At 40.1% G+C, this 19,001-nt stretch overlaps 1 protein-coding gene across 4 annotated transcripts in view; it reads left to right on the plus strand.

The window, feature by feature from the left end:
• The window catches only part of aifm1 (apoptosis inducing factor mitochondrion associated 1), a 61,822-nt gene extending 44,041 nt beyond the window's left edge, over nucleotides 1-17,781 (plus strand). For all 4 annotated transcript variants that reach the window (XM_072505185.1, XM_072505187.1, XM_072505184.1 and 1 more), the window contains exons 10-17: nucleotides 4,581-4,689; nucleotides 7,766-7,873; nucleotides 11,144-11,232; nucleotides 12,529-12,669; nucleotides 13,911-14,053; nucleotides 14,183-14,307; nucleotides 15,060-15,256; nucleotides 17,486-17,781. In XM_072505185.1, coding sequence (XP_072361286.1) covers nucleotides 4,581-4,689; nucleotides 7,766-7,873; nucleotides 11,144-11,232; nucleotides 12,529-12,669; nucleotides 13,911-14,053; nucleotides 14,183-14,307; nucleotides 15,060-15,256; nucleotides 17,486-17,557 — 984 coding nt within the window. In that variant the 3' untranslated portion in view covers nucleotides 17,558-17,781. The remainder of the gene's footprint in view (nucleotides 1-4,580; nucleotides 4,690-7,765; nucleotides 7,874-11,143; nucleotides 11,233-12,528; nucleotides 12,670-13,910; nucleotides 14,054-14,182; nucleotides 14,308-15,059; nucleotides 15,257-17,485) is intronic.
• The last annotated feature ends 1,220 nt before the right edge of the window (nucleotides 17,782-19,001 follow it).

The following is a 19,001-nucleotide window of genomic DNA, read 5'->3' on the forward strand; positions in this document are numbered from 1 at the left end:
CTTTCATGCCCAGCACTCCTCTGGATGCTGCTGCAATGTCACTGCATGTGCAGTGAGCTGTATACTTGAGGCAATATATGAGGCAAACCAGAGCATTGCTGTGTATCAACCTGAACTGGCACAAATTAGACCGCATTATTGCATTTCATTCCACCCGTCATAAATAAGTAGCAAGTGTATAAGATGATAGAAAATATAATCCTAGTTAAATGAATTATTACAGTTTCGAGTTCATCGTGGCTACAGATCACTCAGTTGCGAAACCTTCCTGCATTTGGAAATTATATTTGGCATATATTGACAGGAATCTGATCAAGCAGATTGGCCTGCTGGATTTTGTTTTCATTGCTGTCAGTCCATTATAAAATGTATCTGTCTGGCCTACCTTATTGCCATTAACTTAGAGGCCTGAATAAAAGTAGTCTACTCAGTAGCCATAAAGACATTGCAATTCTTAACAGTAAGTTTGTTCAATATGATGCAGGTAGTTGAGGCAATGTAAAAGTATTTTAAAACAAATTAGAAATTCATGCTAAGAAGAAAATTAACATGTACAAAATACATTGCATCCTTGCAGCAGCTAACTATTGATCATGAATTGTCCATTACATTCCATTAGCTGTCTACTAACTGAGGACTTAAGAAAGTGAGCTTCTTGAGACAGTGGATTCAGATAGGGCGTTCAAGTTTACAACCAAGGAGATGGAGGAAGATTTACAGATATTAAGTCGAAATAAGGGAGGAAATATTACAGCAATTTTGGTATGTTTAAAGTTAGCATTTGGATATGGGCTGATGTTGCTGGGTATGGGACGTATGACGATGAGTAACCAATTGGGTAACAAAATTAATTGATTTTGCCTTAAATTACAGATGAAAATATAATTTAATCCATTGGAGAACATCATAAAGCCTTGTCCCAGTTTGAAGCAAAATCAGGTTTTCTTTATAAAACCTTTCATTTTTCAAACTGGACCATGAAATACAATGTTACATAATGAAACCCATGCTTACTGAAAAATATCATAAACTATAAAGTGATTTCTAAGATCCCAACCCACCTTGTTTGTTTTATACTGTGTGACCACGGTACTGCCATTCATTTTTGTAATGTTTGGAGTAATAATTTCAGAGTCCAAAGCTGAAGGTGGTGGAGAATATTTGATGCAGGTTTAGCTAACTAATTAAGTTCAAGAACAGAATATCTAATCTATGGTTTAGTTTGGATTTGATTGAGGAGAAAGGGAGATTAGCAAGATACTGGAAAAACAAATTAGAATTCTACAGCTGGATTTATTTGTAATAACTTGAAGATTATGTGAGGCTGGGTGATTCAAAGAAAGCGGGCAAGCAATCAAAAACCATGCTGAAAGTATTACGCTACGAGAGATCTTATACACCAATAGATTAGTTTAAACATGAAAATAAATATCATACTATAAATTAAAACATGGAAATATAAGGATCATTTGCACTTTGCAATTTTAATACTGGTAAAAGTTGTTAAAAATAAATATGTAAATTATATATAAAACAATGCAACAATGTATTCATGTGTAACGTTCATGAAGTGCTTTGTGAACAATATCTCCTCTATTTGATACAAAATTCATAGCAGACTGCAGCATAAAGTTACTGTGGTCCAAACACTTTGAGTTGCCGCAGTAGTGTTGAAAATAAATCAACCGCTATCTCTACACATCTACCATTTGTTTTGTTCATTGATTCTTCAGAGGCTGGATATAATCTGGAGCTAGCCTGATGCAAGGAAGATTTTTTAAGCATCCTATCTTTTGATTTGTCATCTTTTTCTATGCCTTTTATGAGAGTCCCATGTTTTATTTCTTGCTATTTTTGGATCAGTTATATTTCTTGAATTCCAACAGTTTATCTACAGTAAGGCATTAGGTTGCAATCTATGAATAATATTTGGTCCTTTTCCTTTATTGTCAGTTTTTAAACATTTGACTTTGCCTCCAAAGAGGCTCTTTCATTAATCCCTCTGAGTCAATCACTCCATTTATTCAGGGATTTGGCAATGGGACTCTCAGATAAGAAGTGATACTAAAATCCAAAATGCTAATATAGCATTACACTCTAGCAACCTTTCATTGTTCCTCCTCCAAGCTCCAGGGAGGACGAGTTGTATCTGTTTTCCATTCTCCAAATTATTCTCTCTCAATTAACTGACAGAGATTGAAGTTTCCAATGGATAACTTGAAGAACAGCTTGGCAACATATTTTAAAGATCTTCAGGAACTTGCTCTGAAGTTCCTTTCACTGGGACATTTTGTGCAGATTTGGAGCAATGTCTTTTTAACAAGGGGAGTGGTAAAGGCTGAGACCACTGCATCCTTTGAGGGAATTTGGATAAATATTTGAAGCAGAGGAAGATTACAAACCAATCGGGAGGGAGCAGGCCAGTGCAATTCATGTTTGGATTTCTCTAGATAGCCAGCATAAACATTTTTTCAAAACAAATTTAGAGTGCCCAATTCTTGTTTTCCCCCGATTAAGGGGCAATTTAGCGTGGCCAATCCACCTAGCATGTACATATTTGGGTTGTGAGGGTGAGACATAAATATGATGAGTGAAATAGCCTCCTCTTGTGTCATGAATTTTTGTGGCTTTTGGAATTTACCATTTTTTAAATAAATACCCAATAAATTTTTTCCAATTAAGGGGCAATTTAGCGTGGCCAATCTTTGGGTTGTGGGGGTGCAACGGGAAGACTGTGCAAACTCCACATGGACAGTGACCTAGGGCCGGGGTCGAACCTGGGACCTCGGCGCCGTGAATCAGCAGTGCTAACCACTGTGCCACCATGCTGTCCTGCTATTGGAGTTTGCCTATTGAGTAACTGAACTATGTAACCAGGAAAACTTGTTGCCCATTTTTTGCTGACCTCAGGTTTTGGTACTGATGAAACTGCCTCGGTGCCCTAGGTTAGGGTGAGGAAATTCAGCTAAGGTTCCCAATCCTGAATGTGTTCCAGGTATGTTTGGTAGAAGTGCATCTTCCTTGATGTAATGCAGGGTTGTAATCAGTTTTGGCTGTGATGACATTTTTGGTCAAATAGCCAGTCCACATATTACCAAGGTTTGTATGAATAATAGTTACTTGGGTAAGTTCCCAGAGAATTTTGACAGTTGTTGAATAATACGTCATCAAAATTGCAACTCCTTTAAGAGGCAAAGGAGTAAATTAGCTGGGAAAATATCTGAATGTATTGAATGTACTTTATAACGATAAAATGCAACAATTTTCAATTACTTGTACAGTATTAGGCTGAAGGTGGGAGCTAAAAATGTGTGCTTTTTGGGACAGAAATTGCATAAATGTGATTCACTGTAACACTGCAACTGTAGATTCTACATTACTAGCTTTGTCACTGAACTGTCTTATTCAAGTTCAGTGTCCAGCCATTCTTCTGGCCCTACTAATATTTGCTCATGGCCAACATTTTTTAATCCATAAACAATGCTTCTAAACTTTTAATGTTCAGCTCATAATGTAAATATAAAAAACAAATAGTCTTAATTTATTGAATTTAAAAACGCAAAGCAGAGGACAAACCAGTTGGTAAATGTAAAATTGAAATCTGGGCTATAAAATTAGTTATAACTCCTGCAATTATACCATTAATCCTATTAGCCTTGCAAGTGCTTTTGTTTTGTTGACCATAACCAATATCAGTCTTATCAAAAGCAAAGTTGTTTTGGAATGTAGGTACAGTGGAAAATGGTGAATGTATGGCAAGAGTCAACAAATTGTCTGCAGCATATTTTGTGACTTTTCGGAAGAACAATGCAACTTTTAAGTTATCCTGTAATATTGAAAGCTACTTTGTTGACATAACTAGTTTTCTTTGGAAGAAATCGAATTAGACTTTGACCGTTTTATAGCATTTAGTTGTGTGATCAGATTGTCATATCATTGAGGAAACAATTTGAAGTATTTAGTACAAAGGCAATTATTCTCTATTAGTAAAGGGTAACGTGGCATTAATGTTTTCTATATTTGTGCCTTTATTAAGGGATGAAGCAATGAATAAAATATACACATTAGTAGACATGTCCAGGGAGAGAGGAATGTTGCAGGAGGCTGTACTTTTACCTCAGACCGGCTTTACATTAGTATCATTTTGAATAGACAAACATCTGTCAACTGTAAAGGTCAGCATACATGAAGCAACAATCCCAATCCAGTTCCCAATAACCTTGCAGTTTGGCAACATTCAGCACTAAATTAACATTATATCTCTTGCCGCAGTAAGTATGACTTCTGTGTAAAATGCAATTTGCATTGTCGAATTGGTCTGAAATAAAAATTATTGCACTTTTCGCCAACATTAAGTTTACCTGACCTGAAACATGCTAAACAGTGTATGGAAAATAATGCTAGCCCTATCGGCATTTACCATTATGAGCCTACAAATTGACCTTACAAATGTTGGAAAGCTAGTGGTGTTAATATACTTTTAGTAACTAAATGTGACAGGACTTTTTAATGATTATTATACATTTTTCTTTGGAGAAGAAAACAGATTTTTCTGATGTTAACTTCAAATCTTCTTGCAGATAGAAGATTTTAAATCTTTGGAGAAAATTTCAAGAAATGTGGAGTCTATTGTTATCATTGGTGGTGGATTCCTGGGTAGCGAATTGGCCTGTGCTTTGGGAAGACGTGGTATGTTTTATCTTAGTGCATTGTGAAAGGTTGAATACAACGGATTTATTTTCTCTAGAGTTTAGAAGAACGACCGGTGATCTCATTGAAATGTAAATCTTTTAAAAGACGTAATATGCTAGACATTGAGAGAGCAAAAGCAAATATTACAGATGCTGGAAATTTGAAAGAAGAACAAATAATGCTGCAAAAACTCAGCAGGTCAGGCAGCATCTGTGGAGAGAAACCGGGTTAGCTTTTCAGGTCAATGACCTTTCATCTGAACTGGTGGAATTCTGATGAAAGGTCATTGACCTAAAATGTTAGCTTGAGTTTTTCTCCATAACTAGAACCAGAGGACACAATCTCAGACTAAAGGGATGATTCTTTAAACCAGAGATGAAGAGGAATTTCTTCAGCCAGAGGGTGGTGAATCTGTGGAACTCTTTGTCACAGAAGGCTGTGGAAGCCAAATTACTGACTGTCTTTAAGACAGAGATAGATAGGTTCTTGATTAATAAGGGGATCAGTGGTTATGGGGATAAGGCGGGAGATTGAGGATGAGAAAAATATCAGCCATGATTGAATGGCAGAGCAGATTCAATGGGCCTACTTCTGCTCCTATGTCTTATGGTCTTATATATTGTATTCTGCCCAACAAGATGTTGAGACTTTTCCCTCTAGCTGGAGAATCTTTCCATCTGAAGGGCCCCTTTCATTTTTTTTCTCACTCAAGGGGCCAAATTGAGTCAATTTCAGATGGGAAAGAGCACCCTGCTTAAGACCATGTTTCTGCCCTATACCCTTAAGTCAGTAACCCCACCTAACCTTTTGGACATTTTGAGCAATTTAGCATGGCCAATCCACCTAACCTGCACATCTTTGGACTGTGGGAGCACCCGGAGGAAAGTTCAAACTCCACACAGATAGTCCTCCGAGGCTGGAATTGAACCCAGGTCCCTGGAGCTGTAGGGCAGCAGTGCTAACCACTGTCCTGCCCACATAGCCTCAGGGTGCTCAGCCCCCACAGTCTCAAGATGTTCAGCCCCACCCCAACTTCAGCAGGCAGCCTCTCTTACCTCCCGTCCTTAAAAGCCTCTCTTCCTCCTCAGCAAACTCATCATCACCACCTCTGATTGAAACCTCTCACCTTCGCTCGTTGCTGCTCCTCCAATCACAAGACTGTTTCTATCCCACGTTTGCCGCAGATAGACTCAATAGTGCCTTGAGGAGCAGTTCCTTGCAAATCTTCCTCTTCAGTTCCCTGAACTTTGAACTCTGGCTCTCCGGACCAGATAGGGTGGGCCATACGCTGGACAAACTCTGGTCTAGAACTACTGGGCACAGTTTCAGAATAAAGAGTTGGCCATTTAGGATGTAGATGAGAAATTTCTCAGTTCAGAGGCTTATGAATCTTTGGAATTCTGTAACCAGAGGACTGCAGATGTTGAGTTGATAAGTGTATTCATGGCTGTGTTTAGTCGTCTGTAGGTACTAGAGGAATCGGGGAATAAAAATGGAGTTGATGGAGAAGGTAGTTGTCATGATGAATGGCAAAACAGGCTCATGGGGCATATTTCTTATGTTCTTAAGAAATAATGGCATAGATTCTTTACATAATTTGTAGTAAATGGTTGGGAAATCTAGCCTAGAATGTACTTCCAAGCATGTGTCTTTCAAAAGTGTAATTATCAAACTGTGGTCCGTAACAGATGAGGTAGTTTTATTAAGTTCTGAGGGCACAGTGTGCTCAATCCTTTTGAAGTTACATCGTTTAAAATGAATGTAATCTCATCTGAAAGCTATAATTATTCCCAATTCAGAGATCAGGCCCCTTTGGATTAAAAATTAACATAATTGTCTAATTTAAATATGGATTTGATTTTCAATAGCTAGTAAGTGTAAAGATGTAGCTTACACTTCTGGACTGAGAGGACCTCAGTTTACACAAATTAACAGATGATCATGCAACTGCCGTTCTCGGGGGGCCTTCTGCAATCTCTGCTGGAAAGATGTCTGTCCTGTTTACTGCCATGACCTCTTAATGTTAATGCTAGCTCTCCTGTTAGCATTCTACCTTAAGGCGAACCGACTGTCAGCCCCAGTGTGTGCTGAGCATCTGGTCTCACCTGGGGCCACAGCTGTTTGCTTTGATTTAAGCCCATACCAATGCAATAAGAAGTGGAAGGAAAATTGACCAGCTTTAGAGCAGTGCTGAATGATTGTCAATATTCACTGTCTGACTCACAAGTAAAGAATGGCCACATGAGAGGTAGTGCAGAGCTCTCCCCAGAGCAGCACATGGCATAAGATCTTCAGGTGAAAAAGGAAAGAAGCCTGAAAAGTATAGGAATGATTACTCTGATGGGTGGCACAGTGGTTAGCACTGGGACTGCGGTGAAGATGGCCCGGGTTCGAATACCGGCCCTGGGTCACTGTCCATGTGGAGTTTGAACATTCTCCCCTTGTCTGCGTGGGTTTCACCCTCACAACCCAAAAGATGTGCAGGTTACGTGGATTGGCCATGCTAAATTGCCCTTAATTGGGGGGAAAAAATAATTGGGTACTATTTTTTTTTAAAAGGGAATGATTACTCTGGCCATATAATCAACAGCAATTAAAATCCTCCATGCAATTGCTAAGTTGGTTGGGATTTGCAGATAATTGATGCTTCAATGCCTCATAAGTGCAGATTTCTATGAACAGGGTTGATAATAATCCTACAACTTTAGAAAAGTTGTCCAGTGATAATCATCAACCATTTGATGGAATGAGAAAACTTTTCACCTTACCAGATAATATTTGATTAAGACGTGGTGGAAGCTATGGATAGTATTTATTCCATAGCATTACTGTCTCTCATATTGACGTGTACAATATTCTTTCCAATATATAAATCCACCATTCTAATCCATAAGCCACAAGTGGAAAGGCTTTTGTAACTATTGCAATTCCTCAGGAAAGTTTTAAAAAATCTATTAAGGACCTTATTTCAGAAAACTGTTGTCTATAAGCCAAATGTGTGAAACAATGGATTATTGCATGTCTTACAGTGCTTCCCAGAGTATTTCTTTAACTATAATATGTTGAATCGCAGCACGGGATACAGATCTCGAGGTGATGCAGATATTTCCAGAGAAAGGAAATATGGGTAAGATTCTCCCAGAATACCTGAGTAACTGGACAACTGAGAAAGTACGAAAAGGTAAATATTCGTATTTACTATTTTTGTTGAATCTGATCCTGCAACGTTCGCAGAGGGAATTATTTATTACTTCGATGTTAAGTGGAACTTGCTTTTTCAACGCACAGAAAGTAAACTTTTGAAAGTGCTTGGAATATTTAGCTAATCTTAGACTTTAAAAAATGAATCCCAAATTCGTACATTCAATTTTTTTTTTAAGTCTTCGAGTGAAAGTTTAAGAATCAGTGTGACGAGAGGAAAATGCAATTGGCACAAAAGACGCTGTTTTAATCGATGCTTTGAATTGAGTTGCGTTTAATTTAGCATAGATTTATTGGGCTGAATTCTCCATTTTTGAGGTCAAGTGCAGTGGCAGGCGGCTCTGGTGGCGTCCTTTCTGCTGGTCAGAATAGCGGAATCCTGCGCTAGATTCTGCACTTGGAACTTAATTAATTATGTTCAAGCGAGTTCCCCTCTGAAACACCTGGCGGGCTGGCAGCTGCTTTGTCTTCCCATTGTCAGCTAGTCGGTTTGAAAGTCCGGGTGCCTTATGTAAACGCCAGTCCAGCACATTCATCTCACTTTCTGCAACCCACCTGCACTCACAAACCATCCAGAATGTCAGGAACCCAGAAGCAAAAGACTGGCAGCCTCAAGAACTCTGTTCCTTGATTCAAACCCCCTCACTGGCCCATCACCAGCGAGGTGCCGGTGCCTCACTTCCACCTCTACCCACTCTTTTGTTACGCTCTTGACGAAGCATAAGCTGCTCCCTTGATGTGCACTCTGACAAAGGAAGGTTCAGACTTGGAGATAGCTTCAACGTGTTTATTGAACTATTAACAATTCTCCTACTTGGATTTGACGCTACTGTTAATCCTGCTATAGCTACTCAGACTGACTAACCAGTCTGCTACAATCCATGTGGTGGGAGTGATGTGTTTCAATCAACCCTGTGTATGTGCTCACTGAGAGTCTCCACTGGAAAGGGGAAGGTCATGTGTGTTGTGTCCTTTTTATATGGGTTGGTGTAATGCCCTCCTGTGGTGGTGTCACCTCTGTGTGTATCGTGACTGCCCATTGGTCGTGTCCTATCTTACTGACCTATTGGTTGACTGCCTGTGTGTCATGTCTGGTGTTCCTTCTAGTGTCTAGCTAGGTGTAGTGTATGTACATTAATCCTTTGTGTACTTACAGTGATGTATATCACCACACCCACTACATCTGGCATCTTCGTATATCCCTTCCAATAAACGATGAGGTACCCCTTTGATCCCTTTATTTGTGAGCTTTTATGTGGCCCAGTTTTGTCCACCTTCCCTCCCTGCGCTCTTCCCTTTGCTTGTCATCCTCATCCACCTCTGTCTGCCTTCTTCCCCTTCCCACCCTTTCACAGCCCTCCTTCCACATATCCCGCCCTGTTTTCATCACCCTACCTTGCATGCCAGCCTTGGTCAAACTTTGGACCGTTGGAGTGGAGGACCCATGCGTCTCACAGCACAGTGCTGTCCATAAAGGCCAGTACGGCATGGAGCTGGAGAGCATGAACCAATCTGCCTCAGCAGAGTGGTGATCAGCGCGACAGGAGCAGCACAATGCTTTGTTCAAATTTATGAACATCACTCTTTTTCAAGCGGGTTTAAGGCCGATGTGATTTCCTGCTGGCTTGACACAAGATTGGAAGACCTGACCAGATTTTGGCATTCAGCTTTTTTAATGAATGTTCATGATTTGCAAATTACCATCATGCCATCAGGCAGCAGGAAAACCAACTCACCATTGAGAAAATCACAAACTATTTTTACGCTCCAATTGGATTCTCCACTTCCACCCGCCACAGACAGAATGGGAATGCTCTATCCATTTTGTTCTGTTGCACATCATACTACATAATAAAACATAATTGAACAAGATCTTTTGCAGTTATATCATTACGAGCCTTCTGGTAGGAATTTGGCCAAAGCAGATTTTTTTTTAAATTAACATAAATAATAGTGTAAGTAAATCGGATAATTCAGATTATGGGTGATAAAAAAATTATTTAATGTTGTGACTTTCTAAACAGGAGCAGGAGTTAGGTCATTCAGTTCCTCTAACCTTTTTTTACTATTCAACCAGATTGCCATATAGTTGGTAGCGCTCTCATCTCTGAGTCAGAATGTTGTGGATTCCGGTCCAAATCCAGAGACTTGAACACTGGTTTAGGCTGATACTTGCAGTGTAGTATTGAGTAAATGCTGCATGGTAAGAAGTGCTTTCTTTAAATTGAGACACCCGGGGCAGCATGGTGAAGCAGTGGGTTAGCACTTCTTCCTCACTGCTTCGAGGACCTGTGTTCGATCCCGACCCTGGGTCACTGTCTGTGTGGAGTTTGCATATTCTCCCCTTGTCTGCGTGGGTCTCACTCCACAACCCAAAGATGTTCAGGGTAGGTGGATTGGCCACGCTAAATTGCCCCTGAATTGAAATGAAAAGAATTGGGCACTTTAAATTTTTTTTAAACTTAGATTAAACTGAGGTCCCAACTGTTTTGTCCAGTGAACGTTGAAAACAAAGGTCCTACAATACTATATCAAAAAAGAACTGGAGATGTCTTTATTATCCTGACCAATATTTATCCCTCAATTAAGTTCCCTAAAATAGATGATCTCATCAATATTGCATTGTTTCAGTGTTGTTGGAGCTGCACTCATCCAGGCAGTTGGGAGAGTATTCCATCACATTCCTGATTTAGCGTCATGTAGTTGGTGGACAGGCCTTGAGGAGTCAGGAAGTGAGTTATTCGTCACTCATCTCCCAGCCTCTGACCTGCTTTTGTAATCACGCTATTTTTATAATTAATCCAGTTAGGTTTCTGGTCAATGGTAACCCCCAGGATGTTAATGATAAGAGATTCAGTCATGGTAATACCAGTGTTACATATTCTCCCCATGTCTGCGTGGGTCTCACCCCCACAACCCAAAAGATATCCAGGGTAGGTGGATTGACCATGCTAAATTGCCCCTCAATTGGGGGAAAAAAATAATTGGATCCTCTAAATGTATTTTTAAAAATGGTAATACCAATGTATGTCAATGACTGGCACTTGTGTGAATGTGATAATAATCTTTATTAGTGTCACAAGTAGGCTTACATTAACACTGCAATGAAGTTACTGTGAAAATCTGCATCAACGTGAACACAGGAACTTAGATTTGCCTCCTTGGCTCAGTGAACCATCATGGGCAAAGCCTTTTATTAAATACTTTGGTTAGAAAAACTACAATTGTTTTGTAACTTTTTTTTCTTTAGAGGGTGTTAATGTGAGGCCTAACACAGTTGTCAAATCTGCAAAGTATCAAGATAAGAAAGTTATTCTGAAACTTAAGGATGGGCAAACAGTGAGTATTCAAACATAAATTTGTAAGTCTGTGAATGAGGTGGATGAGGGTAAAGCAGTTGATGTGTATGGATTTCAGAAAAGCGTTTGATAAGGTTCCCCACGGTACACTACTGCAGAAAATACGGAGGCATGGGATTCAGGGTGATTTAGCAGTTTGGATCAGAAATTGGCTAGCTGGAAGAAGACAAAGGGTGGTGGTTGATGGGAAATGTTCAGACTGGAGTCCAGTTACTAGTGGTGTACCACAAGGATCTGTTTTGGTGCCACTGCTGTTTGTCATTTTTATAAATGACCTGGAGGAGGGCGTAGAAGGATGGGTGAGTAAATTTGCAGATGACACTAAAGTCGGTGGAGTTGTGGACAGTGCAGAAGGATGTTACAAGTTACAGAGGGATATAGATAAGTTGCAGAGCTGGGCTGAGAGGTGGCAAATGGAGTGGCAAGTGTGAGGTAATTCATTTTGGAAGGAATAACAGGAAGACAGAGTACTGAGCTAATGGTAAGATTCTTGGCAGTATGGATGAGCAGAGAGATCTCGGTGTCCATGTACATAGATCCCTGAAAGTTGCCACCCAGGTTGAGAGGGTTGTTAAGAAGGCGTACGGTGTGTTAGCTTTTATTGGTAGAGGGATTGAGTTTCGGATCCATGAGGTCATGTTGCAGCTGTACAAAACTCTGGTGTGGCCGCATTTGGAGTATTGCGTGCAATTCTGGTGGCCGCATTATAGGAAGGATGTGGAAGCATTGGAAAGGGTGCAGAGGAGATTTACCAGAATGTTGCCTGGTATGGAGGGAAGATCTTATGAGGAAAGGCTGAGGGACTCGAGGCTGTTTTCGTTAGAGAGAAGAAGGTTAAGAGGTGACTTAATTGAGGCATACAAGATGATCAGAGGATTGGATAGGGTGGACAGTGAGAGCCTTTTTCCTCGGATGGTGATGTCTAGCACGAGGGGATATAGCTTTAAATTGAGGGGAGATAGATATGACAGATGTCAGAGGTAGGTTCATTACTCAGAGAGTAGTAAGGGCGTGGAATTCCCTGCCTGCAACAGTAGTGGACTCGCCAACACTAAGGGCATTCAAATAGTCATTGGATAGACATATGGACGATAAGGGAATAGTGTAGATGGGCTTTAGGGTGGTTTCACAGGTCGGCACATCATCGAGGGCCGAAGGGCCTGTACTGCGCTGTAATGTTCTATGTCCTCTGAGCAATATTTAAACTAGTATTTTAGTCTTGTTAAATAAATTTCCAGTTGAAACATCTTGAACAATTGTACTCTCCTGTTTGCAGATAAAGACTGATCATGTTGTTGCAGCAGTGGGTCTTGAGCCTTGTGTGGAATTAGCAAAGTCAGCAAGAATGGAGGTTGACTCAGACTTGGGTGGATTCAGAGTCAATGCAGAACTGCAAGCACGTTCAAACATTTGGGTGGTGAGTACATAGGTCACTGCCTGGAAAGAACGTTTTGGAAAGTGATTTTAAAATATAATTTTTTTAAAATGTCATTAGTGGTGCACATATTGGGCAGAATTCTCCCATCTGGGACTAAATCCAGGGGCAGGGACAGGTAGTATTGCACGCTGCAGAGCACGATGGGAAACCACACCTTTTCTTCCGATGTAATTGATAATGCATCCGGGGGTTTCGCGCCATCTTCTGTGGTGGGGTGGGGCATGTCCCGCCATTATATCTGGGCTCCATATTTAAAAGGCCCCCAACATCATTGAACCACTGTCAAAGAAAGAGGATGGACCACCTGAAGAACCATGTATCTCCAGAAACAGCCTGAGGCTGGAAGATGGACCACCTTGATGACTCTGAAGGTAGAAGATCCACCTGATAGATTCTGCCTCCACCCACTGTTGTGATGTTCCACCCTGAACTCTGAAGACAGCTTCAGGCCGCCTTCAGTTAAATCATGATTTTTTCACGCTATGTTGTTTCAAATGTGTTCTGAACTGGTGTGTTTTCCCACAGGCATCCTGGAGAAAGGAGCTTGGGGGGAGATTTTGGTCAGTCCTTCATCTGCGCCCCATTAACGGGACGCAATGCAAATTAGTTTCATACTGTCCATCAGTGGGTTTCCTGATCAGCCATGACGGGCACAGCAGAAGAATCCGGAGGAAATTCACGCCAGCGTAAAAGTGATTTTAGAGCCTTGCAACAAATTCTCTCCTCTCTCATTCCCCTCATCTCTACCCACCATTGAACCCACCGGCTAGGCTATGGGAGAATTCCACCATTGTTTCAGAGTGGAAGTTTTTGAATTCAAAAGGCATAATCTGCAGGAGTATAATTTATTATTGTCTGTATTTATATTATTTTTCTCAGGAAACATTTATCCTTGGTAAAATATAGCATTTACTCTCGAGTTGTGAAACTGAACATGAATACCATAGTTTTCTAGTTGTAAAATATGCTACAGATATAAGACAATAAGTGATAGGAACAAGAGTAGGCTGTTCGGCCCCTTGAGCCTGCTCTGGCATTCAATGGATCATGGTTATTCCAACATTCCTATTGTCAACTTTCCTGCCCTTTCCCCATAACCCTTAATTCTTTTACTGATCAAGAATCTATCTTTCTCGGCCTTATCAAGCTAAAATGGCACATGGCCTCCCACTTCACAAAATATGGAAGCGTTCACTTTGTGTTCCCTTTACACCCTCTAGGCCGGAGATGCTGCCTGTTTCTATGATCTTAAATTGGGCAGGAGGCGTGTGGAACACCATGATCATGCTGTCGTGAGTGGCAGATTGGCTGGTGAGAACATGACTGGAGCTGCAAAGCCTTATTGGCATCAGTCAATGTTTTGGTATGAGTTGGCTTTGTATCCTTTCAGTAGATAAATTTGTAAACATGAGTGGCAAATGTAAATGTTTTGCACTGACCAATTCATCACAATATGTGAAATGTTTTTCTAGTTTAACTCCTTCTGTTGCAGGAGTGACTTGGGCCCAGATGTAGGATATGAAGCTATTGGTATTGTAGACAGTAGTTTACCTACTGTGGGGGTGTTTGCTGAAGGAACTGCTAAAGATACTCCCAGAGCTGTGACACAAGAGTCTGGTAAGTTACAGAATTACTACAAATAATGGATGGCACAATTGATATGTAGCATGTATCCATCTCCTGTGTTGTATTCGTAGTTTTCGATCATGTGATGCTTTTCCTCAGACAAGCTGATGCTGTATTAAAACAATGTTTAGAATTAGTTAATTTCTATTTAACATCTAAAAGGGTCTGCTGCATTACTTTTTGAATTAAATTGTACTTGAAATGGTTGATCTGATTTTAATTATAGGTGGTGGCAGAAAATGAGCATTAGCAGAATAGCCGCCTGTTACATACCTAGCAGAATTGTCTTCATTAGAAAAGAAAGTCGGGCTGGGCATATCGCATTTCTCACTGGCAAAAAACAAAATAATTGCTCATATTTCTTAAAAGTAATGTGCTCCAGCAAAAGCTCCATTGCAGAACTCAGCCTGAGGGCTCCATAGGCGTATATGATGCTGAGACATAAACACTAGTATATTTTACCCTAAATCCCTGGTGTTTGCTTTGCTAACTGATCATTTGGTTACAGTACTCCAGGGTAGAAAGCTTGCAAATCAACAGGGTACTTATTCATAATAACTATCCAGTGATTGTTGCCATTCAGGGTTTGTTTTCTATGTGGCATGTGAAGCTGTAGTATCATCTTTTGATGAAAGATAATTGATGTGATGGGAATATTGGCTGTTCATTTTGCAGTTTTTCCCTGTTTAGATGGTCCAAATGTGGTTAACCATGATTAATGTATATTTTGTTCATGAATGTAGGTACAGGAATCAGATCGGAAAGTGAGACAGAAGAAGTAGCTACTTCTGTAAATGTAACCACTGGTGCTGCCCCTTCAGCTCATCCACCTCAGGATGGGGAGGACTATGGAAAGGGTGTCATCTTCTACTTGAGAGAGAAAGTGGTTGTGGGAATTCTGTTGTGGAATATTTTTAACAGGATGCCCATTGCCAGAAAGGTTAGTTGCAGTAAATTACATTGAACTTTTAGCGTAGAAACAGACCATTTGGCCCAGCCAGTCTCTACGGGCATTTTTGGTCCACATGATCCTCCTCCTTTACTTATTCTAACCCTATCAACATATTCTTCTGCTCCTTTCTCCATTATGGACTTGACCAGCTTCCCCTTAAATCCGTAATGCTATTTGTCTCAACTACTCTAGATGGTAGTAAGTTCCACATTCTATTTATACTTTTGGTAAGGAAGTTTCTCTTGATGTCTCTGTTGGATTTACTGATGACTGTCTTATATTTATGGCTTCCAGCTTTGGACTCACCACAAGTGGAAAAATCTTCTCTATCTCTTTCAAACCCCTTCATAATTTTAAAGACCTGTATTAGTTCAGCCTTCAGCCTCCTCTCCTCTGGAAAAAAGAAACTCGGCCTATTTGGTTGCAATTCTATTGAAATACATTAATCAGCAGACTTGTGAAATACAGACTTCACAGCTGTTCTTTACTACGAACTCTATTCGAAAAATTCCATATTCTAACTGCCCTCTATGTAAAGGTGCTTTTTCGAATATCCCATTTTTAGACTTTAAATGTTTTTTTTTGCTTTTGTTTTGCCTTGAAGATCATAGCTATACCTTAATTCCAGTGCAAAAAATCTTGCCTTCTCAAATCTAATACATTTTGTAGAAGTATTTTCAATGCCACAAAGGCTCTCATTAAATGACTGGATTGTATCTTCGTCCCATTTATAGTGTATGTACCAAGTCATCCTGTGGTGTGTGGGACTGCTTATTGCAAATTTATTCTTCAGCTATTTAGGAATAAGCTAGTATAGGGCAGCAAGGTAGTGCAGTGCTGCCGAAGGCGCTGAGGACCCGGGTTCAATCCCAGCCCCGGGTCACTTTCTGTGTTGGTTTGCACATTCTCTCCTTGTCTGCGTGGGTTTCCCCCCCACAACCCAGAGATGTGCAGACTAGGTGGAGTGGCCATGCTAAACTGGAAAAAAGTAATTGGTACTCCAAATTTTAAAAAACGGAATAAGTTAATAGAATTTAAATGATGGACTAAGACCAAGTTGCAAGTATAAATGTGATTGGTATAATAGATTTGTTTTGAGATAGCAGAAAAATAACCTTGTTCGCAGTGGAAAGGTAAAGATTGGCTGCTGCATTGGAACTTGTTGGAGGGACTTCTGTAATCAAGAACTTTACACTACACAAAATAAATGCCAGGTGTAATGTAAAAAAATCAATAGTACAAAATGGATAAATTGCTCATTTAAAGGTCATGGGTTAACGCCAAGCGTTTTCAGTTGGAGGCATATTCCTTAAAACATGGAATGCCAGAAATAAGATGTATACTTAAGGCATGATCGTGATGCCAGAATTATTGATGAGATAACTGCTCTGCACTTTAAAGGTAGTACTTAAAATCCACACTTGTAAGGCAAGCTGAAATTTAATCTTTCAAGTCCAACCTTCAGAACCATTTAGATGGGCAAACTGCATCTTGAGTTATATCCAGCCATTCAAAGACCAATATTTAATAGTGTGGCTGCTATCTGTAAAATAGGGATCAGGGGGAAAAACACATTGTCTCAGTGGGGAAGAGTCTCTTAAAGAATATTAAAATTTAATTCAAGTTTTGCATATACACTCCCCCAGTTCTCTCTCACTCTCTCTCTCTCTCCCCCCCCGGCTGCAGGGCTAAACCACTGCGCCACCGTGCTGCCCTTTTCCCTTTACTTGTTGAGCACGGGATTTTGCTAACTATATAACGTTGTTGTTTTTATCTTGTGTATAATATCTTCTCAGTTTATTATTTTTTTTGTCTCTTTATTGTGACACAACAGCAAGATGCTGCTTCATACTTTCAATTCTTCAGAGAAACACCTCTCTGACACTCATCATGGCATCTTCCAATGGCCAGTTTAGATCTGTATTTGTAGAAGCTTTTGGGAATGGTTCACCTTTCCAAGTGTACAAATTTCACAGCCTATCCGACAGGGTTCTAGAGCCAGGTCTAGAAGGCAGAAGAACCTGAAATCACAATGTCTGGACCACCAGTGGTTTACCTGTAATATTGAGAGTTGGTACAGATGATCAAGATGTACTCGGTGAGGGAAGCACACAATGCAGAGGGGAACCCTAAAGGGAGACACTATGTTGGTAATTTCCAATGGATTCCTTCGGCTTGCTTTGTTTTAAAGTTTTTTTTAATTTAATTTTTCCATAGGTCATTAAGGATGGTGAAGAACACGATGATCTCAATGAAATTGCAAAGTTGTTCAACATTCATGAAGATTAGAATGCCCAAAGTTTAACTATGTATATAAGAGTCTAGATTTTTTTTAAATTGTAAACATTCTTCTGTGCAGGAAATCAGGAGCTTGAATTTTCAGAGAATGGAAGTAATATTTTGTGAATTTTCCCATGATCTAAAATTAGCTAAGTAAAAATATTTGTACCATGTGCACACAATGATCATGATTTTCTGAACTAAATATTAAATGCAAAAATGGCATTTGAAAATGTATCTTTCATCTTTAATTTTATTTTAAAACGCATGATTGGTTTATGGTCTGTTATGTTTTTAGATCACATACTGATCATACTGGGAGGGTGTGACAAACCAGTTCAGATTTAAAGACTTCAGTTCAACACCAATTTCAGGTTGGTATTTTGAGGTAGTTGCCAAATAAAGGCACGGGTATCCAATGGAAGGGATAGTTGGGCATGGAGTCCTCTTCTAGCTATTAACGCATCAAAATGTGTGTGACTTCATAGTATCAACAACCAACTTCTGGGAGCAGTTCATCTGCTTGTCCTCTGAAATATTTTAAAAGCGACCTAAAGGTAGGCAGTAAATAACCTGAAGAAATAGGCCATGGCTACGCTAAGTCCTTCCTGTTAGCATTACTCTTGTGACTTCTACATGGAAAAAAAGTAATTTTTGAAAGAATAATTCCCTGTCACTTGAAGCTGTCACTTCAAGCCTTCTTATCCTTCAGAGTTGCATCATAGACTTAGTAACATGGAGGAGCCATATTATCTCAAAGCAATTTGGTTCATATTGTTTTTTTGGGGGGAGATTTTTGCACAAGTTTATTACAATATTTAGTAAATATGAATATACATGTAACAACATTGTTATACTAACCAGTCTGACCGAATTATGTTTCATTATTACTGCCTCAATTTCGAGGACATCAACAGATATGGCCGACCCACAGGCCGTCACAGTGACTTCGACATCACTTGTAAATCTGCCAGATAACTCCCACATTGCAACCAGAAACAACAGTTCCAAAACAGCTTCTGAAATCCTACACTTTCAAACACCTGGAAGTAACACAAACAGTCTCAATATTTTTGCAGTATAAAAGCATCATAACTTGGCAACGTGACACCTAATTGAGTGACGTTATCAGGAATGAAGCACAGAGTAAGAAATATTTAGGGGTGGCACAGTGGTTAGCACTACTGCCTCAGTGCCAGGGACCTGGGTTCAATACCGGCCTTGAGTCACTATGTAGAGTTTGCAATTTTTCACAATGTCTGTGAGGATTTACTTCAGGTGCTCCGGTTTTCTCCCACATTCCAAAGATGGTGGGCATATGGGGACAGGGTAGGGGAGTGGGCATAGGTAGGCGCTCTTTCAGAGGATCGGTGCCGACATGATCAGCCGAAAGGCCTCCTTCTGAACCTGGTTCATATTGAAGGAGAGGGTTACAAGCATAGTCCAACTCGGA

This window comes from Scyliorhinus torazame, chromosome 5 (genome assembly GCF_047496885.1).
Source record: "Scyliorhinus torazame isolate Kashiwa2021f chromosome 5, sScyTor2.1, whole genome shotgun sequence".
NCBI classification, from domain to species: domain Eukaryota; kingdom Metazoa; phylum Chordata; class Chondrichthyes; order Carcharhiniformes; family Scyliorhinidae; genus Scyliorhinus; species Scyliorhinus torazame.